This window comes from Maniola jurtina, chromosome 5 (assembly GCF_905333055.1).
Source record: "Maniola jurtina chromosome 5, ilManJurt1.1, whole genome shotgun sequence".
Classification (NCBI taxonomy): domain Eukaryota; kingdom Metazoa; phylum Arthropoda; class Insecta; order Lepidoptera; family Nymphalidae; genus Maniola; species Maniola jurtina.
In genome coordinates, this window is record NC_060033.1 from 5,074,821 (window position 1) to 5,091,911 (window position 17,091).

The 17,091-nt window shown below is 37.8% G+C and overlaps 3 protein-coding genes across 7 annotated transcripts in view; 2 read left to right on the plus strand and 1 right to left on the minus strand.

Annotated features, from left to right (window-relative positions):
- Window positions 1-40: 40 nt before the first annotated feature.
- On the plus strand, window positions 41-9,229 carry LOC123865770 (nuclear pore glycoprotein p62-like). Its single transcript, XM_045907000.1, has 13 exons — window positions 41-255; window positions 582-635; window positions 1,014-1,103; window positions 1,737-1,867; window positions 1,990-2,068; window positions 2,615-2,721; window positions 3,421-3,568; window positions 4,278-5,330; window positions 5,818-5,899; window positions 6,666-6,837; window positions 7,163-7,338; window positions 7,837-7,948; window positions 8,554-9,229. Exons 1-13 carry the CDS (start codon window positions 189-191, stop codon window positions 8,710-8,712), a joined length of 2,430 nt encoding a protein of 809 aa, XP_045762956.1. The 5' UTR covers window positions 41-188; the 3' UTR covers window positions 8,713-9,229.
- Window positions 9,230-10,032: 803 nt separating this feature from the next.
- Window positions 10,033-15,457, minus strand: LOC123865771 (checkpoint protein HUS1). The gene is made up of 6 exons (XM_045907002.1): window positions 15,268-15,457; window positions 14,349-14,555; window positions 13,476-13,576; window positions 12,803-12,913; window positions 12,056-12,233; window positions 10,033-11,672 (listed from the first exon to the last, which is right to left on the minus strand). Exons 1-6 carry the CDS (start codon window positions 15,317-15,319, stop codon window positions 11,443-11,445), a joined length of 879 nt encoding a protein of 292 aa, XP_045762958.1. The 5' UTR covers window positions 15,320-15,457; the 3' UTR covers window positions 10,033-11,442.
- A 1,274-nt stretch (window positions 15,458-16,731) lies between these two features.
- The window catches only part of LOC123865769 (myb protein), a 65,599-nt gene continuing 65,239 nt past the window's right edge, over window positions 16,732-17,091 (plus strand). For 3 of the 5 annotated variants that reach the window (XM_045906999.1, XM_045906992.1, XM_045906997.1), the window contains exon 1: window positions 16,740-16,829. The gene's annotated coding sequence lies outside the window, so the exon portion shown is untranslated. The other 2 variants (XM_045906994.1, XM_045906993.1) reach the window with 2 other exon arrangements.

A 17,091-nucleotide genomic window follows, 5' to 3' on the forward strand; every position in this document is an offset into this window, starting at 1 on the left:
GTAGCATTGCTGCAAAATCAAAATGGCGGATATTTTGTTGTGACTTGTGACATTTTACGCCGTTTGCGGTGGTTTGCGGCATAAGTAGGGTGTATTGTTAAATTTGCGAGAAATTTTCTAATTTATTGCTTTTCTCGTGTATTTTCTACAAGAAATTGTGTAAAAAAAGTGGAATTATTTATTAAAAGATGAGTTTCCAACTCGGACAAGCTACAACAACTGCCGGCAGTGCATTTGGCACAAATACTGCATCAGGTAAGTGAATTTTCCCGGTATTTAGCTAATAGACATAATCTACCACAAAAATAACTATTTAGACTGATAATATCAGAGAAGTCTGTTTTGTTTTACACCTAGAAGTTACCATGCGATAATTTATCTAGCAATGTTTACTTAATATTTGACAATAGGTTAGGTTGGTCTAAGGTTTTTAAGATGTAAGCTGTAGCCAAAGCGGGGTCTACAAAAAACCTGAATATTCTTGAAAGGCTAAAATTATGGCTATGGTTGCAAAGCCAAATTTTAAAAAATTATAGAAATTTGGTACACAGTTAATATTAAATACTCATTTTGTACTTCAGGGTCACTGTTTGGGGGTGGAGATGCTTCAAAATCTTTTCAAGCTGGAGCCACAGGTTAGAATTTGAATTTAAAAGATTTAATTTTTAAATTATCTTACCAGAAAGGCTTTTCACTAAGCCATTTAGAGTTTTAGTTTAGTTATTATTATAGCAGCAAAGAATCTGTTTAGAGGTATGATTAATTGATTTATGATATAGACAAGTATGCGGTGGCTTGTCTGTAGGACTGGGGCCAGTGCACTGGCTCCATATAAACCATACTTAATATTTTTTTTAGCTTTTGGTCATAAAAAAATTTGTCAAAATTGACATCAATCAAGATTTATAATAAAATCCACTTTTGCATTTTTATTAGCAAACATTATTAAAATTTCTATGAACTTAATTTACAATATAACTTTGTGATTGAGGGCAAATTATATTTTTCTACAGACAGCAAAACAAATCTGTTTAGCGGGCAAGCAACCTCAGCATTTGGAGGTTTTAATTTTGGAGCAAAAACAACAGCATCAACTGGTCTATGTGAGTGTTACGATTGCATTATTTAGATACTATGCACCTTCAGAATTATAGATCTATTTCAAGCTTTTATTACTTCTGTAGAGACCTATTTTAAAATTTTGACTTTTAGTAAAAGTACTTATATCTAAGAGTCGTCCATTGACATATCTTAGTTTCTAGTTAGTCTCTAGCACTAAATTTTCACTTTGTTCTTTCTTGTGTTCTTTAAACTGCACTAACACTAACTACACTAGAAAACTAAATTTAAAGTTATTTAAGAAAATTGATGAAAAACGATTTTTGACGTGACAACGTCTTATAATTCGATAGAGCCGGCTGCACGCACGAAAAAACATGACTCATGCGGCGTTACCTCGCTCTGAGGCGTTCCATGTAAGGCTTGAAGTGCAAGCGAGAGCGCGGAACGAGCGACAAAGAAGCACAATCGGCCTTTGTTGTCACGTTCAACTATCGTCAGTAAACCGACTTTACAGACAACCAATTTTTCTCCTAAAACTTTCTTTTCTCTGAAACTACTGAGCCTAAAATTTTGAAAAAAATACTGAAAACAGTACTTATTTATAGATTACAGGAATACTTATATCTTTTGATATATTTAAGGAGTAGTAATTAATTTTACATATATTTTTACAGTTTCTTCAGCACCTGCTACTACTAGTGGTAGCCCAGCATTTGGGTCAAGCAAGCCACTAGCATTTGGTGCATTCAACGCTCCGCCCGTACAAACAGTTGGAAGCCCAGGATTTGGGCAGCCTGCAAAACCGGTAATGAAACGATATGTATTTTTTCCCATGTAGGACAACCTGTGCCACTTATTATTGCGTCAGGAACTCAGGACTCTGGCGGTCAGTTTGAAAAGAAGTTATATTTTTTTGCAATATTTCAGGCAAATGCAACAGAGCAACCGCCAGCTTTTGGTGCGAGCCCACAAGCAGCACCTGCCTTTGGCTCCCCTGCTACACAAGGTAATAATTATCTTTAGGTATACTGTATTAATAGCGTCGATTTTTTGGGTTCTGTACCTCAAAAAGAAAAAGGATCCCTTATAGGATCACTTTGATGTCTGTCTGTCATGTCTGTCAAGACAAGGGAGTCCAAACCTTCCATACTTTCAGTTGATCTAGAATCATGAAATTTGACAGGTAGGTAGGTCTTATAGCACCAGTAAAGGAAAAAAAAAAATTGTGTTACACCACAAACAAAATATAAATATAGATTAGCGATATTGGACTATTGATAGGCAACCCTAATTAGTTTACTAAATCACATAAAGATGAAGTTGTTCGTCATTTACTTGCAGCGTTTTTATATCTTGTACAAAGGTACGGAACCCCTCGTGTGGGAGTCCTACTCGCACTTGGCCGGTTTTCATTGTTATTCACTATAGGCACACACTTGACCACGATCACACCAGATGGGAATAAATTTCATTTATTTAAAAACAAAGTAAACAGTGCCCTAATACTACCAATACTGGGCTATTATGATTATAACAATCTGTTTTGTTTCAGCAACATCTTTGTTTGGTTCTCCATCTGGACCTAGCTTCGCATTCGGCAAAACTGGTGGTGGTTTCTCCACACCAGCGTCCGGTTTTTCAGCGCCACAACCCTCTACAGTAAGAAAAAATCACACTAAGCTAATTATGCATGACAAATAAGATTTTAAATACATTGCTTGTAAAGTCGCCAAAGCCACTTAACAAGCAAACCAAGCCTAAACTAACTAAGCCATTTATCCAAAATGGCCCCAAATAGAAGAAATGAATCAAAATACCCAAGTATTTTGATTCACATTTTTATATTAAAGATGAACTATTTAATAATAATTACTAAGAAATACGTGCGTGTGGCCTAGTTGTGACAACACATATCAGTCGACTGTGATTGTTAAGCAACGTTGACCCGAGTCGGTAACAGGACGGGTGACCGACTTCAGAGTTCCGAATTTAGTGTTTTCGTCTCCGTGTTTCGGAGAGCACGTTAAGCCGTCAGTCCCAATTATTATCACTAACTTCTGATAATAACTGTAAATTAACATAAAGGTGCCCACGCACTCGAACTGAACGACGCGCAGTTCAGTTGCAGTTCAGTTCAAGTGCGTGGGCACCTTAAGAGTCGAAATTTCGTTTTCTTAGTGGAGTATGCGGAAGGATCTGGGAACCCACTGCATTATTATCCCAATAGAACTCCCATCATTATAGGATTAATAGAAAAGGGTCATGATCCTCAGTAATGAGGAATACGAATATAAAGAGAGAGACTAAGAAATAATTTATTATTGACATAGGCATCATCCCAATTGAATATTTCCCCAGGCAACAACATCGTCAGCCCCGCAAACAACACAAGCTTTTGGTCTAAGCACAACAACCACACAAGCCTCAGCAGCACCTAGCTTCGGGCAAGGCTTCGGTGCTAAGACCTTTAGCTTCGGATCGGCTTCTGCCGCTGCTACCAGTGCAGGTACGTAATAATTAGGCCCCATTTACACGAGAACTTTTTTAACGTCTAAACATCTGTTAAAAAAGCTCTCGTGTTGGAGCTACGTACGTCCAAATAGAACAAATCCAGCAATCTAATCGATTGTGATTATTAAGCAACGTTGATCCGAGTTGGTAACTGGATGGGTGACCAACTTCAGAGGTCCGAATTTGGTGTTTTCGTTTTTCGTTTTTTACAAGTATATGTTTACGCGCCAACCCTTTTTTACAGATACTTGGGAATACTTGGAATTATTTGGACGCTTTTTTAACTCCGCTCTCGTGTAAATGAGGCCTTAAGAGGGTACATTTCTTACGCGCTTCTCTATACAAATGTATTACACCTGTCTGTGTAGATCTAAACCATATATTGATTTATCTCTCCATTATCTATACCCTAAAACAATAATATAGTAGAATTATATTTATTTTGAAGCTATGATCCTTGAAACATCCCTATTTTAAGCTTAATTTTGTTGTAATGTTTGTTTGTAGGAAGTAATCTCTGGGAGCACTGGACCGATTTTGAAAATTCTTTCACCAGTAGAAATTTACATTATTCCTGAGTGTCTTAGTGGGTGGCAGATGAATTTTTGTAATTTAAAATAATCATTTCGGTTTAGTTTACTCCTGCTGAGTTTTTACCTGACTAATTAATTTTATTATGTTAAAATAAGACTTATCGATTTCAGCACCAGCTTTTGGCACATCAACAGCATCTCCAGGATTTGGGTTTGGTCAAACACAGCCTACTCCACAACAACAACAACAACAACAACAATCGCAACAACAACAACAGTCGCAACAACAACTACAACAACAACAGCAGCAGCCACAACAACAAACTGGCTTAAACCTGTCCCAGGGACAGTCTGCATTTGCTTTTGGAAGTCAATCTTCATCTGGATTTGGAAGCAGCCAGCCTCTTAGTTTCGGATCTACTCCGCAAGGTTTCGGAACAACTCAACCACCCACTTTTGGATCAACTCAAGTCCAACCACCTTCTTTCGGATCAACCCAACCACAAACATCCCAAGCGACTTTTGGAACAACCCCAGCTTTTGGCACAACTCAAACCACCCAAGGACTCACAACTCAAATTACTCAAGCAACTCAACTATCGTTTGGCTCAACTCCACCAACTCAAACATTTGGAACAACTACAGGAGCTCAATTTGGGGCATCTACAGCTCAAAATCTCGGCGCGACTTCAACACCGCCTGCTTTTGGGACAGCAACTCAAAGTCTTGGTGCGACATCAGCACCACCAGCGTTTGGCACCGCAACTCAAAATCTTGGAGTAACTTCGTCAACTCAAGGTTTTGGAGTAACTTCATCAACTCCAGCGTTCGGAGCGGCAACAACTCAAGGTCTAGGGACAACTTCAACAACTCCAGCTTTCGCCACACCGCAGACTAGTATAAGTTTCGGCGCAAAACCTCAGACAAGTCAACCGTTGAGTTTTGGGACAACCCCATCTTCGTTTGCAACAACAACTCAACCAGCCTCAACTTTGTCATTTGGCACAACTCAATCTCAACCAGTATCATTTGGGACTACGGCTCAAACTACTCAGGCGGCGACGCTAAGCTTCGGCTCAGCTCAGACTAGTCAAGCGACTAGTTCGACAACTGCAGCTGGATTTGGATTTGGGACGTCGACGGCTAGTACTACATCAAGTGGACTCGGTTTCGGAACTGGACTATCTTTCGCGAAACCGACTACGGCCGCTACGTCAGGAACTAGTAAGTGCTTTTGTTTTTCCATTTGCTATACAGAGTAGCGACAAGCGATTCATTCGAATAACAATCGGACTATTCGATTGTTGTTATTATTTAATAACAATTAATCAATCTAAAACAATCGATTTTTCGATTTGTTTTGAATCGAAACAAATGAATCGAAAATCGAATGCAACTGAGCAATTATTTATTGATTTAGATTTCGATTTGTTCGTTCCAGACCGTGCGATACGCATTGAAAATCGAAAAATTTAACAATCGATTGTCTAATTTTATTCGATAGTTTTTGTGAAGACCAATCGATTATTTAATTGTTTGAGTCATTAGATTTTTTTTGCTATAATCGCTAATACAGAGTGACCATGATACATGATTTTCAGTCAAGATACTTTTTTTTTTATATAGAAATTGTGTTCATCCTACTATTTCGCAATTAAAACACTACATTGTTAATGATGACTGTTTAACAAAATAAAACAATGATTTCCAGCATCCTCCACAGCGCCCTCGGGTATAACAGCGTTGGGAAAGTCCACTGCCACTACTATGCCCACACTTAGCACCATCACCACGTGAGTATTTTATGATATACTAGAGGATGTCCGCGACTTCGTCCGCGTGGATTTAGGTTTTAAAGATCCCGTGGGAACTGTTTAATTTTCCGGGATAAAAAGTTGGCTATGTCAATAACAGGGACGCAAGCTACCTCGGTACCAAATTTCATACAAATCGGTTAAGCGGATGGGTTTTTAGGAATCCCGTGGGAACTCTTTGATTTTCCGGGATAAAAAGTAGCCATGTCCGTCCCCGGGATACAAGCTAACCCTGTACCAAACGTCAGAATCGGTTAAGCTGCTGGGCCGTGAAAAGGTAGCAGACAGACAGACACACTTTCGCATTTATAATATTAGTATGGACTAATTTTTGGCCGCGACTACAAAGTCGCTTACAAACGCGTAAAATATTATTACGCGTTTGTAAGCGACTTTGTAAGTCAAACTTAAAAAAAAAAAATATATAGTTTCACACCCAAATGCTAAAAACGGAGCCCTATTAAGCTCAACTCTCCAGCTCGTAGACGAAACGAGGTACAAACCTGAATTTTTGGTATTCGGTGTAGAACATTGATCCAAAACCAAATATTGAATTAGAAATTCAATTAAAATATTTTTCAGGGGGGCTCCTATACATGAAAATGAAGCCAGTTTTTTTTTGTCTTAACCTAGTATATGGGGTATCATTGTTTAGAGCTCATTGAGGAATTACTTTAAATCATAAATAAGGATTTTTTATTTATTTATGTAATTTTAACATAAGATATAATTTTTTTTTTTTTAGTACAACTACAGCGGCGGCGCCCCCTGCAGCAATTTCATCAATAACATTCGCTCAACTGGAGGAAAGCATCAACAAGTGGACGCTGGAGCTTGAGGAGCAAGAGAGGACCTTCATCAACCAGGCCACGCAGATCAACGCGTGGGACAGACTCCTAGTGGCCAATGGAGAGAAGGTAAGTGTCAACTATATTGTTGATAACATTTTCTCAATTTTAGGAAAGCATCAACAAGTGGACACCGCAGTGAGGAGCAGGAATGGGCTTTTATCAACTAGGCTACGCAGATCAACTCATGGCACTCTTTTAGTGGGCAATAAAGAGAAGATGATAGAAAAAAGTCACTTCCTTCAGCTTTCTTTAACGCAAAATCATTCCGACTAAACATATGGACCCATCAATATAACATTCCTTGGAATTATGCTGCTTACGATTTTTATAATGCCTCATAAGCTGTGTAATGCTCTATTAGTTACATACTCTAAGGTTTTACCTTTCACAGATTCTAGAACTGAACGACGCAGTGGAAACAGTGAAGAACGAACAAACTGGGTTGGAGCATGAGCTAGACTTTGTATTAGCTCAACAAAAGGAGCTGGAGGCATTGCTGGTGCCGCTGGAAAAGCAGCTGCAAGAAGACCCTGGAGACAGGATGAGAGACCCAGAGAGGGAACACATGTGAGTTATATTGCTTAGTGTTAGCGCAACAGCTGGAGGCATTGGTGGAAAAGCAGCTGGAAGAAGACTCCTGCAGACAGGATGAGGGATCCAGCACATTGTGAGTGATATTGTTTATTGTTGGCGCAATAGAGCTGAAAGCACTTGGTGCCGCTAGGTAAGGGACAAGATGGCATACTAATTACCATATACTTTAGGAAAATTATGATCGTGTCAAGTTATGAATCTACAAGAGGTTTGAGAAAATGATTCTACTGGCAAGAACTAGCAAGAAACTTCTCCTTCTCTTAATTCCTTCTGAGTCATCGCAACCAGGACATTATTTTTTAAGTTAACATAACTCTGGAGATCTATCTTTTTTCTAATCTGGTATCAGAGATCTATTCATCTATTCAAAGATAAATCATGATCATTCATGAGCTATTTGAATTGTCAGTTGATAAAGCCTGTGATAAAACGATGGAATATCTCCTGAATTAATTTTATTTAAATTTTCAGGTATTCACTAGCAGAGACTTTAGACACACAACTACGTCAAATGTCCGAAGACCTGAAAGAAGTTATTGAACATCTCAATGAAACTAATAGAAGTCAAGATAGCAATGATCCAGTGAGTACTTTTTACCTGTATATGATACAAAAAAGTTTGCAGTTATATGCATTGGCTTTTAAGAAATGGAATCTCATATTGGGTTCAATGCAGTGTAATAAAAAAAAACTGGTTAATATAATAAGGATAAGATAGTGAGGACAGAGCCATCTTGATGTGATTTAGTAAACTAATTTAGTCGGGAACACAATTTTGATGTAGCAACAAATTCACGGTTTTCGGATTTTTCCCTTTACTATAAAGACATTACTACCAAACTTCATGACTCTAGGTCAACGGGAAGTACCCTCTAGGTTTGATTCCCTTGACCTTAATCTTGACAGATACGGATAGATAAACAGGCACGACCTTATTAGAGTGATCTTATTAGAGTTCCTTTCTTCTCTGGAGATACGGAACCATAAATTTATATATAGGGCATACATTTTGAGAAAGTCCTCGCCATATTATTTCAAAAGTGTCATGTCAAAAGTACGATTTTAGTCTTAAAATGAAATGGTACTTTTGCATACCAGTTGACGAGCAAATATGGCCCTCAAAATGCATTGCAATGCATTATACGCCTTTTTGTGTTCCAACCTTTAAAATGTTTACTCGATTTCCAGATCGTGCAAATCGGGCGTATACTAAACGCTCACATGTCCTCGATGCAGTGGATAGACAACTCCATAGCGCAGATCTCCACTAAACTGGACACGCTCAAGGCCACGCACGACACGCTGCGGCGCGACAACGAGAGATCGTTCCAGCTCACTTACAATTAGACGTCCTTCCAACTTACAATTATTTATTAGACTCAATCTTAGGTTGAGATCTATAAAGCGCACTTTGACCTTGCTTAGACTTAAGACACTATTAAAACGAGACAGCGCTTATAATACTGCTATCATAAAACCGTCTCGTTTTAACTGAAGCTTAAGTCTTAGCAAAGTCGAAGTACGCTTTATAGATCTTAGAGTATGTAACTAAAAAGCGATTAGTGCGTTCGTGCACTCATAAAACGTACGTACGCGTCTCATTCGTTTCGTGATTTGACGGATGCGTCAAAATACGAATCCAATGAGTGCACTGGATGTGCACACATGGAGAGATTAGAGTGGTACACAAAAGCTTCTGGCATAGAATAGTGTGCCAATTAGCTGGAATTTGTTAGTAAAGTGAAACAGTGGATAAATAACTCCATAGCACATATTGATCTTTACTAAACTGGAATGTTTCGACGCATATCGCCAAAAACGCAAAATGCCAAGTTTTTTAAATAAAGTTTTTGATCCGCCCGGCTTTTAACAGGGCTCTCTCCGTCACTCGTTTCCACTCGTTTCATACAATCGTAGTTCCAATTTCATTTGAATGTTAAGCAACCAAAGTCCATGAAATTTTGCAGACATATTCTAGAAACTAATATCTGTGTCTGTGGTGTTTTAGATTTTTCTAAAAATATGTAGTTTTAAAATTACAGGGGCTCAAAGATTTGTATGAAAATTTTAAGACCGCGTAACTTTGAAACCGAATATTTTAACAAAAATCTGGAAAACCACAGACATAGATATTAGTTTCTAGAATATATGTGCAAAATTTCATGGACTTTGGTTGCTTAATATTCAAATGAAATTGGAACTACGATTGTATGAAACGAGTGGAAACGAGTGACGGATAGAGCCCTCTTAATGGTTCTATCTTTCTAATGCTGAATGAATTATTAAAATCGGTTCAGTAATTTCAGAGTTTATCGATTACAAATATAAATATTTTCTCTTTAATACTACCTACTATTTAGTATAGATTTAGACTTCAGTTTTTTATTTTTATTATTATCATAGTTATTTCGTAACGGGTCTTGGCATTTCGCGTATATAGCATTGTATGCAAAGGCAATTTGCGTAATTTTTTATGTGCTTCGGCGTTTCGTCGAAAGGAATCAGATTTCGAAAAATATGATTGTTTTGTTTATAAGTTCCTACTGTATCAGCTGTAAAAAACTCGACCTTGAACAAGGCAGTGATTTATCGATCAATATGTAAAAGAGAAGCAAAGGTAAATAATTACTTAAAATCAATGATTGATTTAGATTTATAAAAATAAACAACTTTTCATAAACTCAGTTTTTTATTTTGCATAAATTCCATACTTCTACTTAACATTATGGGAAGCGCCCCAGCGCGCGAAATATACTGAAAAGACACCGTATGGCGTTATATTATGAAACGAAATACAATAAACGTCCTCGCACGCTCGTTTCGTTCCATAGAGCGCCATACTACGTCTTGTCTTCGCTGCGTCAGATTGAAATACAGTCCGACAAGGCTCTTTTGGCACTTGAGTGAGGGGCGAGGGCGCTGTTGTAGCTTTATGCCGAAACAGCGAACTATCAACAAGTGAACTTCTCAAGGTGGCGGCTTTAGTTCCGATTTTGGCCACGCGTCAAAAGAGCCTTGTCGGACTGGGAACAGTCTAGGTTTGATCCTGAATATGTCGAATATTCTATGGGTGACGTGAAATCAAAAAAAATATAGGCGATTCATAGGCTACCATACCGGCTACCTAGTGTCAAATGAAGGAACATTTGACACCTGGCAGTGACGTCGAAGCATCGACGTTTTGTTACAAATCCCGTGATTGTCGTGAACTGTGGCTGCGGCTAGTCCGCCCGCTTTGGGGCGGTTGCTGTATCAAGTGTGATGCTCATAGCACCAAGTAATGATGTGCTAAGGGCTAAGGTCCACCTGTGATGCTCATAGCACCACGTAATGACGTGCTAAGGTCTACCGGTGGTGCTCATAGCACCAAGTAATGATATGCTAAGCCCTACCGATGATGTTCACGGCACTCACTATGTAACAACGCATACTGTGTCCAACTTGTGACTAAGCGTATGCTGACACACGACTGAGCAGTGCGGGGTTGTGCATGAATGTACTGACAGCTGCGCACGCTACGACGCAGGCACGTGCGATGCAGATATTGTCTGCGCTGCTCTGCGTCGCGTTGCGATTGCGGCACAGATTTCTACGCGACGCATGCACGTCAACTCAGAAACGTATTCTATGCACAGGCTAGAATCGCGATATGATAGAGGTAAAGTTTGTTTATAGGAGGTAATCTCTAGAACTACTGAACCGATTTTGAAAATTCTTTCACCAGTAGAAAGCAACATTGTTCCTGAGTAACACAGTATATTTTTTTTTATAAAAAAAAAAAAATAGAGATCCTTACGAAAATTGTAATAAGCTACCCGTGCGAAGCCGGGGCAGGTCGCTAACATCAATTAATTCGAACGAGTCTGTGTCACTTAGCTGCGTCTCAGCATATGAGTCTGTCGCTCACCTGCATCGCCGAATACGCTCGTGGCCTATGTCTGTCTCAACTGCCCTGCCCCGCCCTGCAATATCTGCACTGTGCTGTGCTACGTTGCCTGCATGTCAACTGTTAGCATACGCTTAGTCTTAACATCAGGTAAAATCAGTCAAGAACAAAGAATTTAAAAAAAAGTCTGGTTAGTACACAATCCCTGTAATAAAGCACTGTAACTTCACATCTTCCTGTGTGTGTAAGCACAATATCACTAGCTTTTTATGCACTATGCTGCAAATGGTCCTGTTATGTGAGATCTGGTCCGCACTCAAGAACATTGAAAACTTCTTCGCGTCAACTCTACAGTGGCATACTTTGGACATGTCTTCGTTTATTCGGCTTTCGCTTTCGGAGTCTGAATCGTCAATTGGTCCTGAAAATATACTGAAACTATTAGTTAAATACCACTAGTATTGATACTAGTAGTGATGCAGTATTAAGAATGGATCTGGGAATGGGAAAACTGGGTCTTGAAACTTGAAATTTTCTCTTTATTGTAGATTAAGAAAGGATTTCGAAAATCCCAGCAAAGCAAACAGTCAGACAGTTCTCAACACTGAATGATAGCAACCAGCTTATTTGACATACCAATCATCAGTTTAACCAGCTTTGTTCTACATTGCTGCTGTGCTGAGTGATATTAAAATAATTTTTCGTAGAAGACCTTCAATGGATTAAAAATAAATGATGGCTATAATTCGCCGTTAAACACTGAGCTAGTGAATCACCCCTCTGGTCAACAAGTTACGTTAATACCTTCAAAAGCTTCAACTCTCAAATCCTTGAACCACGTGCAAACTTTGACAATGTCTGTCTTGATCTGCAAAGTGAGCCAGCCTTCTGCTGAAGCTTGGATCACCACTTCTTGTGCCATGGTTCGCATTCGGTCTATTGTTGTACGCAGCTGCTTGAGGGTCGGCAGTTCTATTGAGAGCTGAAATTATTAAAAAAGATGAACGGCTAAGGGATGGATTGGAATCAAAAACTAGTATAACTTGAATACCTTCAAGACAATAGTGAATCTTCTTCCTAACTCCGGGATAGTAGGTAGATATATAGAAAAAACCGACCAAGTGCGAGTCAGACTCGCGCACTGAGGGTCCCGTACTCGGGTTTTTTTCCAACATTTTGCACGATAAATCAAAAACTATTATGCATAAAAATAAACAAAAATCAGTTTTAGAATGTACAGGTAAAACCCTTTCATATGATACTCCACTTGGTATTGTTATCTTACTTTGAAAATTGAACACATTTTAATTTTTTTTTCTGATGTAACCACAAATTCACTGTTTTCAGATTTATTCCTTTACTTGTGCTATAAATCCTACCTACCTGCCAAATTTCATGATTCTAAGTCAACGGGAAGTACCCTATAGGTTTTCTTGACAACACGACGGACGAACGGACGGACGGACAGACAGACAGACAAGAAAGTGATCCTATAAGGATTTCGTTTTTCCTTTTGAGGTACAGAACCCTAAAAACGACATATTTACTTACATCGGGTGTTTGTACCCTAGGCTCATGAAACTCAGTCCACAACTTCCTGGGCACCACTACTACAGGGATGTCATGTATCACCTGTCTTGTTTGCTGAGAGGTTACTGAGGGCTGAAATTGGAAAGAAGTTACATAAGAAAGAAAAAGCTAATGCTGGAAAAAGTAAATAAGTAGTTGTGCAAGTAATAGGTAATAGGTATTTGGGCTATAAAACCTACCTACCTGCCAAATTTCATGAGTCTAGGTCAACGGGAAGTACCTACTCTATAGGTTTTCTTGACAGACAAGACAGACGGACAGACATACAAACAACAAAGTATATAAACAAACCCTATTTGGGTTCCGTTTTTCCTTTTGAGGTACGGAACCTTAAAAACATGATGTGGCAGCTTATTGTAAGGAAGCCCAGATTTCAATAAATATTTAAGTATAAGAATTCTTATAGAATATTCCATATTATATCTTCTAGCTAATCTTCAATAAGTAATAATTCAATTATATCAGAAAAAGGAGTAGAAGAACCAAAGCAAACGAGTTGCAAAGCAAGTTGAGCACAAATCTCCAAACTAAATTGATAACTGTTCATGCAGTAAATAGTAAAAATAGACAATTCATAAATACGAAATATATGGAACATGCTAGAACAAAAAGAACCATAAGTCAGCATAATTACCATATCAATTTCTAATGTTAAACATGGACACTGCTTCTTTGTTAATTTCATCTTCAACGTCTTCGCTGATTTCAGTGTTACTAAAGATTTTGCTAGATTTGCTGAAAAGAACATTCAATCATTATTTAAGCCTGTGAGTGAATTAAAAATTTTATCTAGGTATTTTTTGATTTATTATTATCAAACACTAGATAACGCCCAGCATGTATTGCAATGCAACTCGCGCGCCTAATATTGTACATTGACAGCTTTCTATCAGAAACTTTCCCGTAAGACCCAACAACAACTGTACAAAGTTTAACTCCATCGGACGAACGATACTCGAACGCGTAAGTAACGAACGGACAGACATTACAGATTATCTAATGCCCGTGCTGATTTGCTGACACTCATTGTTGGGGAATGCTAGTTGCAGCAAGAATGCCATAAATTAGGCAGTTACAACAATTGCGACTATCACTACGACAATCAACAATGACAGTTTTTTTATTAAACCCATACCTCTTTGGTTTCTACTCAGCATCGTGCCTGAACTCTAAGACTCTTACCGGAATGGCTTTGTCAGTAGGGTGGTAACTAGCCATGGCCGAAGCCCTTCACCAGACAAACATTACAGACTATAAGAATGATATAAATTTAACTATTTAGGTACAACAGTCACAAGGATAATAACAAATTTCATATACTTAAGCCTTACACATTGTTACCAGACATGAAGCCTTAATAAATTCTTTATACAATAAATTGATACTGATTTCTGACTGTTGGCTAGAATTCTTGCAGCAAGAATGAAATAAATACAACAACTTACAACAATTGCGACTACCAAAAAGGTTAATAACAACTTGTATGTTAATCCCCTGTTTTACTTACCTGATGTGATGCCTAAATAAATATCCTTATGCTCTTCATCAATACCAATCATTTGATACTCAGAGAAGAATATAGCTTGTGGTATCTCACACCATAACACAGGCGGTGCTGGACCACTGTTTTCTTCGCTAACTATGAAGTACAGCTTGTCATCAGACAATCGTAACACACACTCCTTTGACAACTTTGATATTGTTGTCACAATATCTGGAATAAAGGATGCAGTACAATTTTAATATTTATACACCTAGCTACGCTCAAAATACAAGCAAAAAGGATAAGTACAATGTGTACTGTATTTTAAGTTTAACTAAAAATAATGATTCATTGATAAAAGCGAGCTTTGGTTGTGTTCTGTGCAACACATGTCACTTCACCATCTTCATCTTCATTCTGGGCTGGTTTCCACACTTAAAAGTTTCCACATAGCACAACCAAAGCTGTCACAAAATATTGTCTTGGACCCAGTGTCATGCTTCTGTAAAGGTTTTTATTGAGTGCTTAAAGGGGTAACCATTACCCACCATTACCACCACGTAACATACTTTTATTTAAAATTCTAAAATTATTTGGGGGTTGAAACATACTAAAAAACTCAAATAATAAAGCTTTATGCTAGCTTATAAATATTTAAGCTATCTTTTTCTGACTTGGTCCGCAAAACAACAGAGACATTAAAGTGGCTATAAGAAAGCAATAACTAAATTCTGAAGTGGTGGTAACTTGGAGAGTCAGGGGTTCGATCACAGGCACGCACCTTTAACTTTTCGAAGTAAGTGCTTAAACGGTGCACATTATTAAAGGGTGAAAAATCATCGTGAGGAAACCAGCATGCCTGTGAGTTCTACATAAGGTGTGTGAAATCTGCAAATCAGAAATAAGCAGAAGCAGATCAAAAATACTTCAATTAAAAACTAACTTGTGAATTCTCTCATCGGGCCTGCATCTATCATCACACCACGAAACTTCATGCCTTCTGCTTTCCGGTATAACTATAAAGCTTAAATTCACAATAACTGTAATGTTAGAAATATATCCATTGACTTTGGAAATATCGTAAAATAAAAACAAACTTGAAACTTTTCGCGCTTTTCGCGGACCACAAATGCCACAAATGACAAATGATTGACACTTGACAGACATTCAAATCTCAATTGACAGTTGACAATTGACACAGCAAATATTTTTTTTTCTCTCTCGTCTGGCTTTACAAAGATTAGCCAATGTCAAGTTTGTAGTTATTTGTAACAAGTTAGGAAAACTATACAAGTATGATCCCCGTCTGTGCCGGCGCTCGCCAACACACGCACGGCACCTCCTTAGAGCGCTTTCCAGTCAGTTTTAACAAAAAAAACACTTCAAAAAGGCAGAGCACGCCCGCCAGCTAACACCAATACAGACGAAGTCCTGGCCTCATCTCATCCTCATGTTCCTAGAGTCCACATGGAGGCGCTTCATGCTTGTGGCAACCAACTTGAAGTACAGAGAGCATGACCTCCGTGCTCCATACATAAAAAGTGACCGATAAAATCTTATATAACTATATATATATATATAGTTATATATATATATATATACCAGCCAGCCTTATTTATTATTTTAGGATTTTATAAATAAATAAGGCTGGCGTCCAGTATAACAAACCTTAAACGATATGCATAGTTATAGTGTGGTTATGTGGTTTGTAGCGCCACCCTTATTTAGCACATTTTTAACGGACACTTTTTGTACCCTTAGATCGTGCTGTGAATCTCGGTATAAAATATAAAATATACCTAATCAAAGCAGGTCCTTACTTGGTACGCTCTCTTGGCTCCTGAGGTGGTCCTTGGTCCTGAGCAAGTCCTGAGACAGAATAACATTTCTATAGACATAGATAACATATCTGTAGAAGTGGGTAACATTGTTATAGTAACAAATAATATTATTAAGTCTTAGTAGTATACTAGTTACTTATATACAAAACCAAAAACGCTTTCATCTTATTTTTTTCAGTTAGATAAATTTTTGTAGTTCTTTTATAATTTTTTATGCTTTTTGCTGCATTTGTGTGAAAGCCCAGAGACGTGATCTTTCTGAAGCTCTATACCACTGATTTGCAAGACGTCTTTATTATAAGCTAGATTTGTTGGCATGAACGTTGACGGCATACGGCATATTATTTGCATCATATTATCTTTGCGTAAGAGATAAACGATGCATAAGATACTTCAATAAGTTAGTCAATCTTTACTTCTGTGTTACTTCCTGCATTAGCTCAAAAAGATTAGAGCCCAGAGTCGTAAGGCCAGTTGAAAAAAGAATAGTTTCGTTGAATCAAGATGGCGCTTGACGATTACCGTATTTATTTACAGTTTTTCTACTATCTCTTTCGAACATGATCAATTTTATTATAGTTGAACAGAGATAGCAAAAGTTCTATTTTGATTGTAACGAATTCGTGGTTAAGTTAAAGATTTTATTTATTTTATTATAATATAGGTAAGTTCTTGTGCTATTTTAACTGATTCATTCACACCCTTAGTTTATTTATTTCTTGTTGTTTACTACACACATTTTATTCAAGACTATTTCATGGAGAAATAATGCACAGTCAAGGTATGGTTTGTGGGCAAATGGACTGATCGATAATAATGTCGTCATTTTATAACCAAACTATGTAACATGCTACGATTAAAATTCATTCCGTTTACCTGAAATACTATACTTCGATGTTATAAGCAAAATATCAAAACAAGAAATG

Excerpts from the sequence above, each read along its gene's own strand:
- LOC123865770 (XM_045907000.1), top strand. The coding sequence starts at position 189 with ATGAGTTTCCAACTCGGACAAGCTACAACAACTGCCGGCAGTGCATTT. Across the intron at positions 2,069-2,614 it reads TGGCTCCCCTGCTACACAAG|CAACATCTTTGTTTGGTTCT; the intron begins GTAATAATTATC and ends GTTTTGTTTCAG. Across the intron at positions 3,569-4,277 it reads TGCCGCTGCTACCAGTGCAG|CACCAGCTTTTGGCACATCA; the intron begins GTACGTAATAAT and ends TATCGATTTCAG.
- LOC123865771 (XM_045907002.1), bottom strand. The coding sequence starts at position 15,319 with ATGAAGTTTCGTGGTGTGATGATAGATGCAGGCCCGATGAGAGAATTC. Across the intron at positions 14,556-15,267 it reads CCCGATGAGAGAATTCACAA|ATATTGTGACAACAATATCA; the intron begins GTTAGTTTTTAA and ends CCTTTATTCCAG. Across the intron at positions 12,234-12,802 it reads CTAGGGTACAAACACCCGAT|CTCTCAATAGAACTGCCGAC; the intron begins GTAAGTAAATAT and ends TAATAATTTCAG.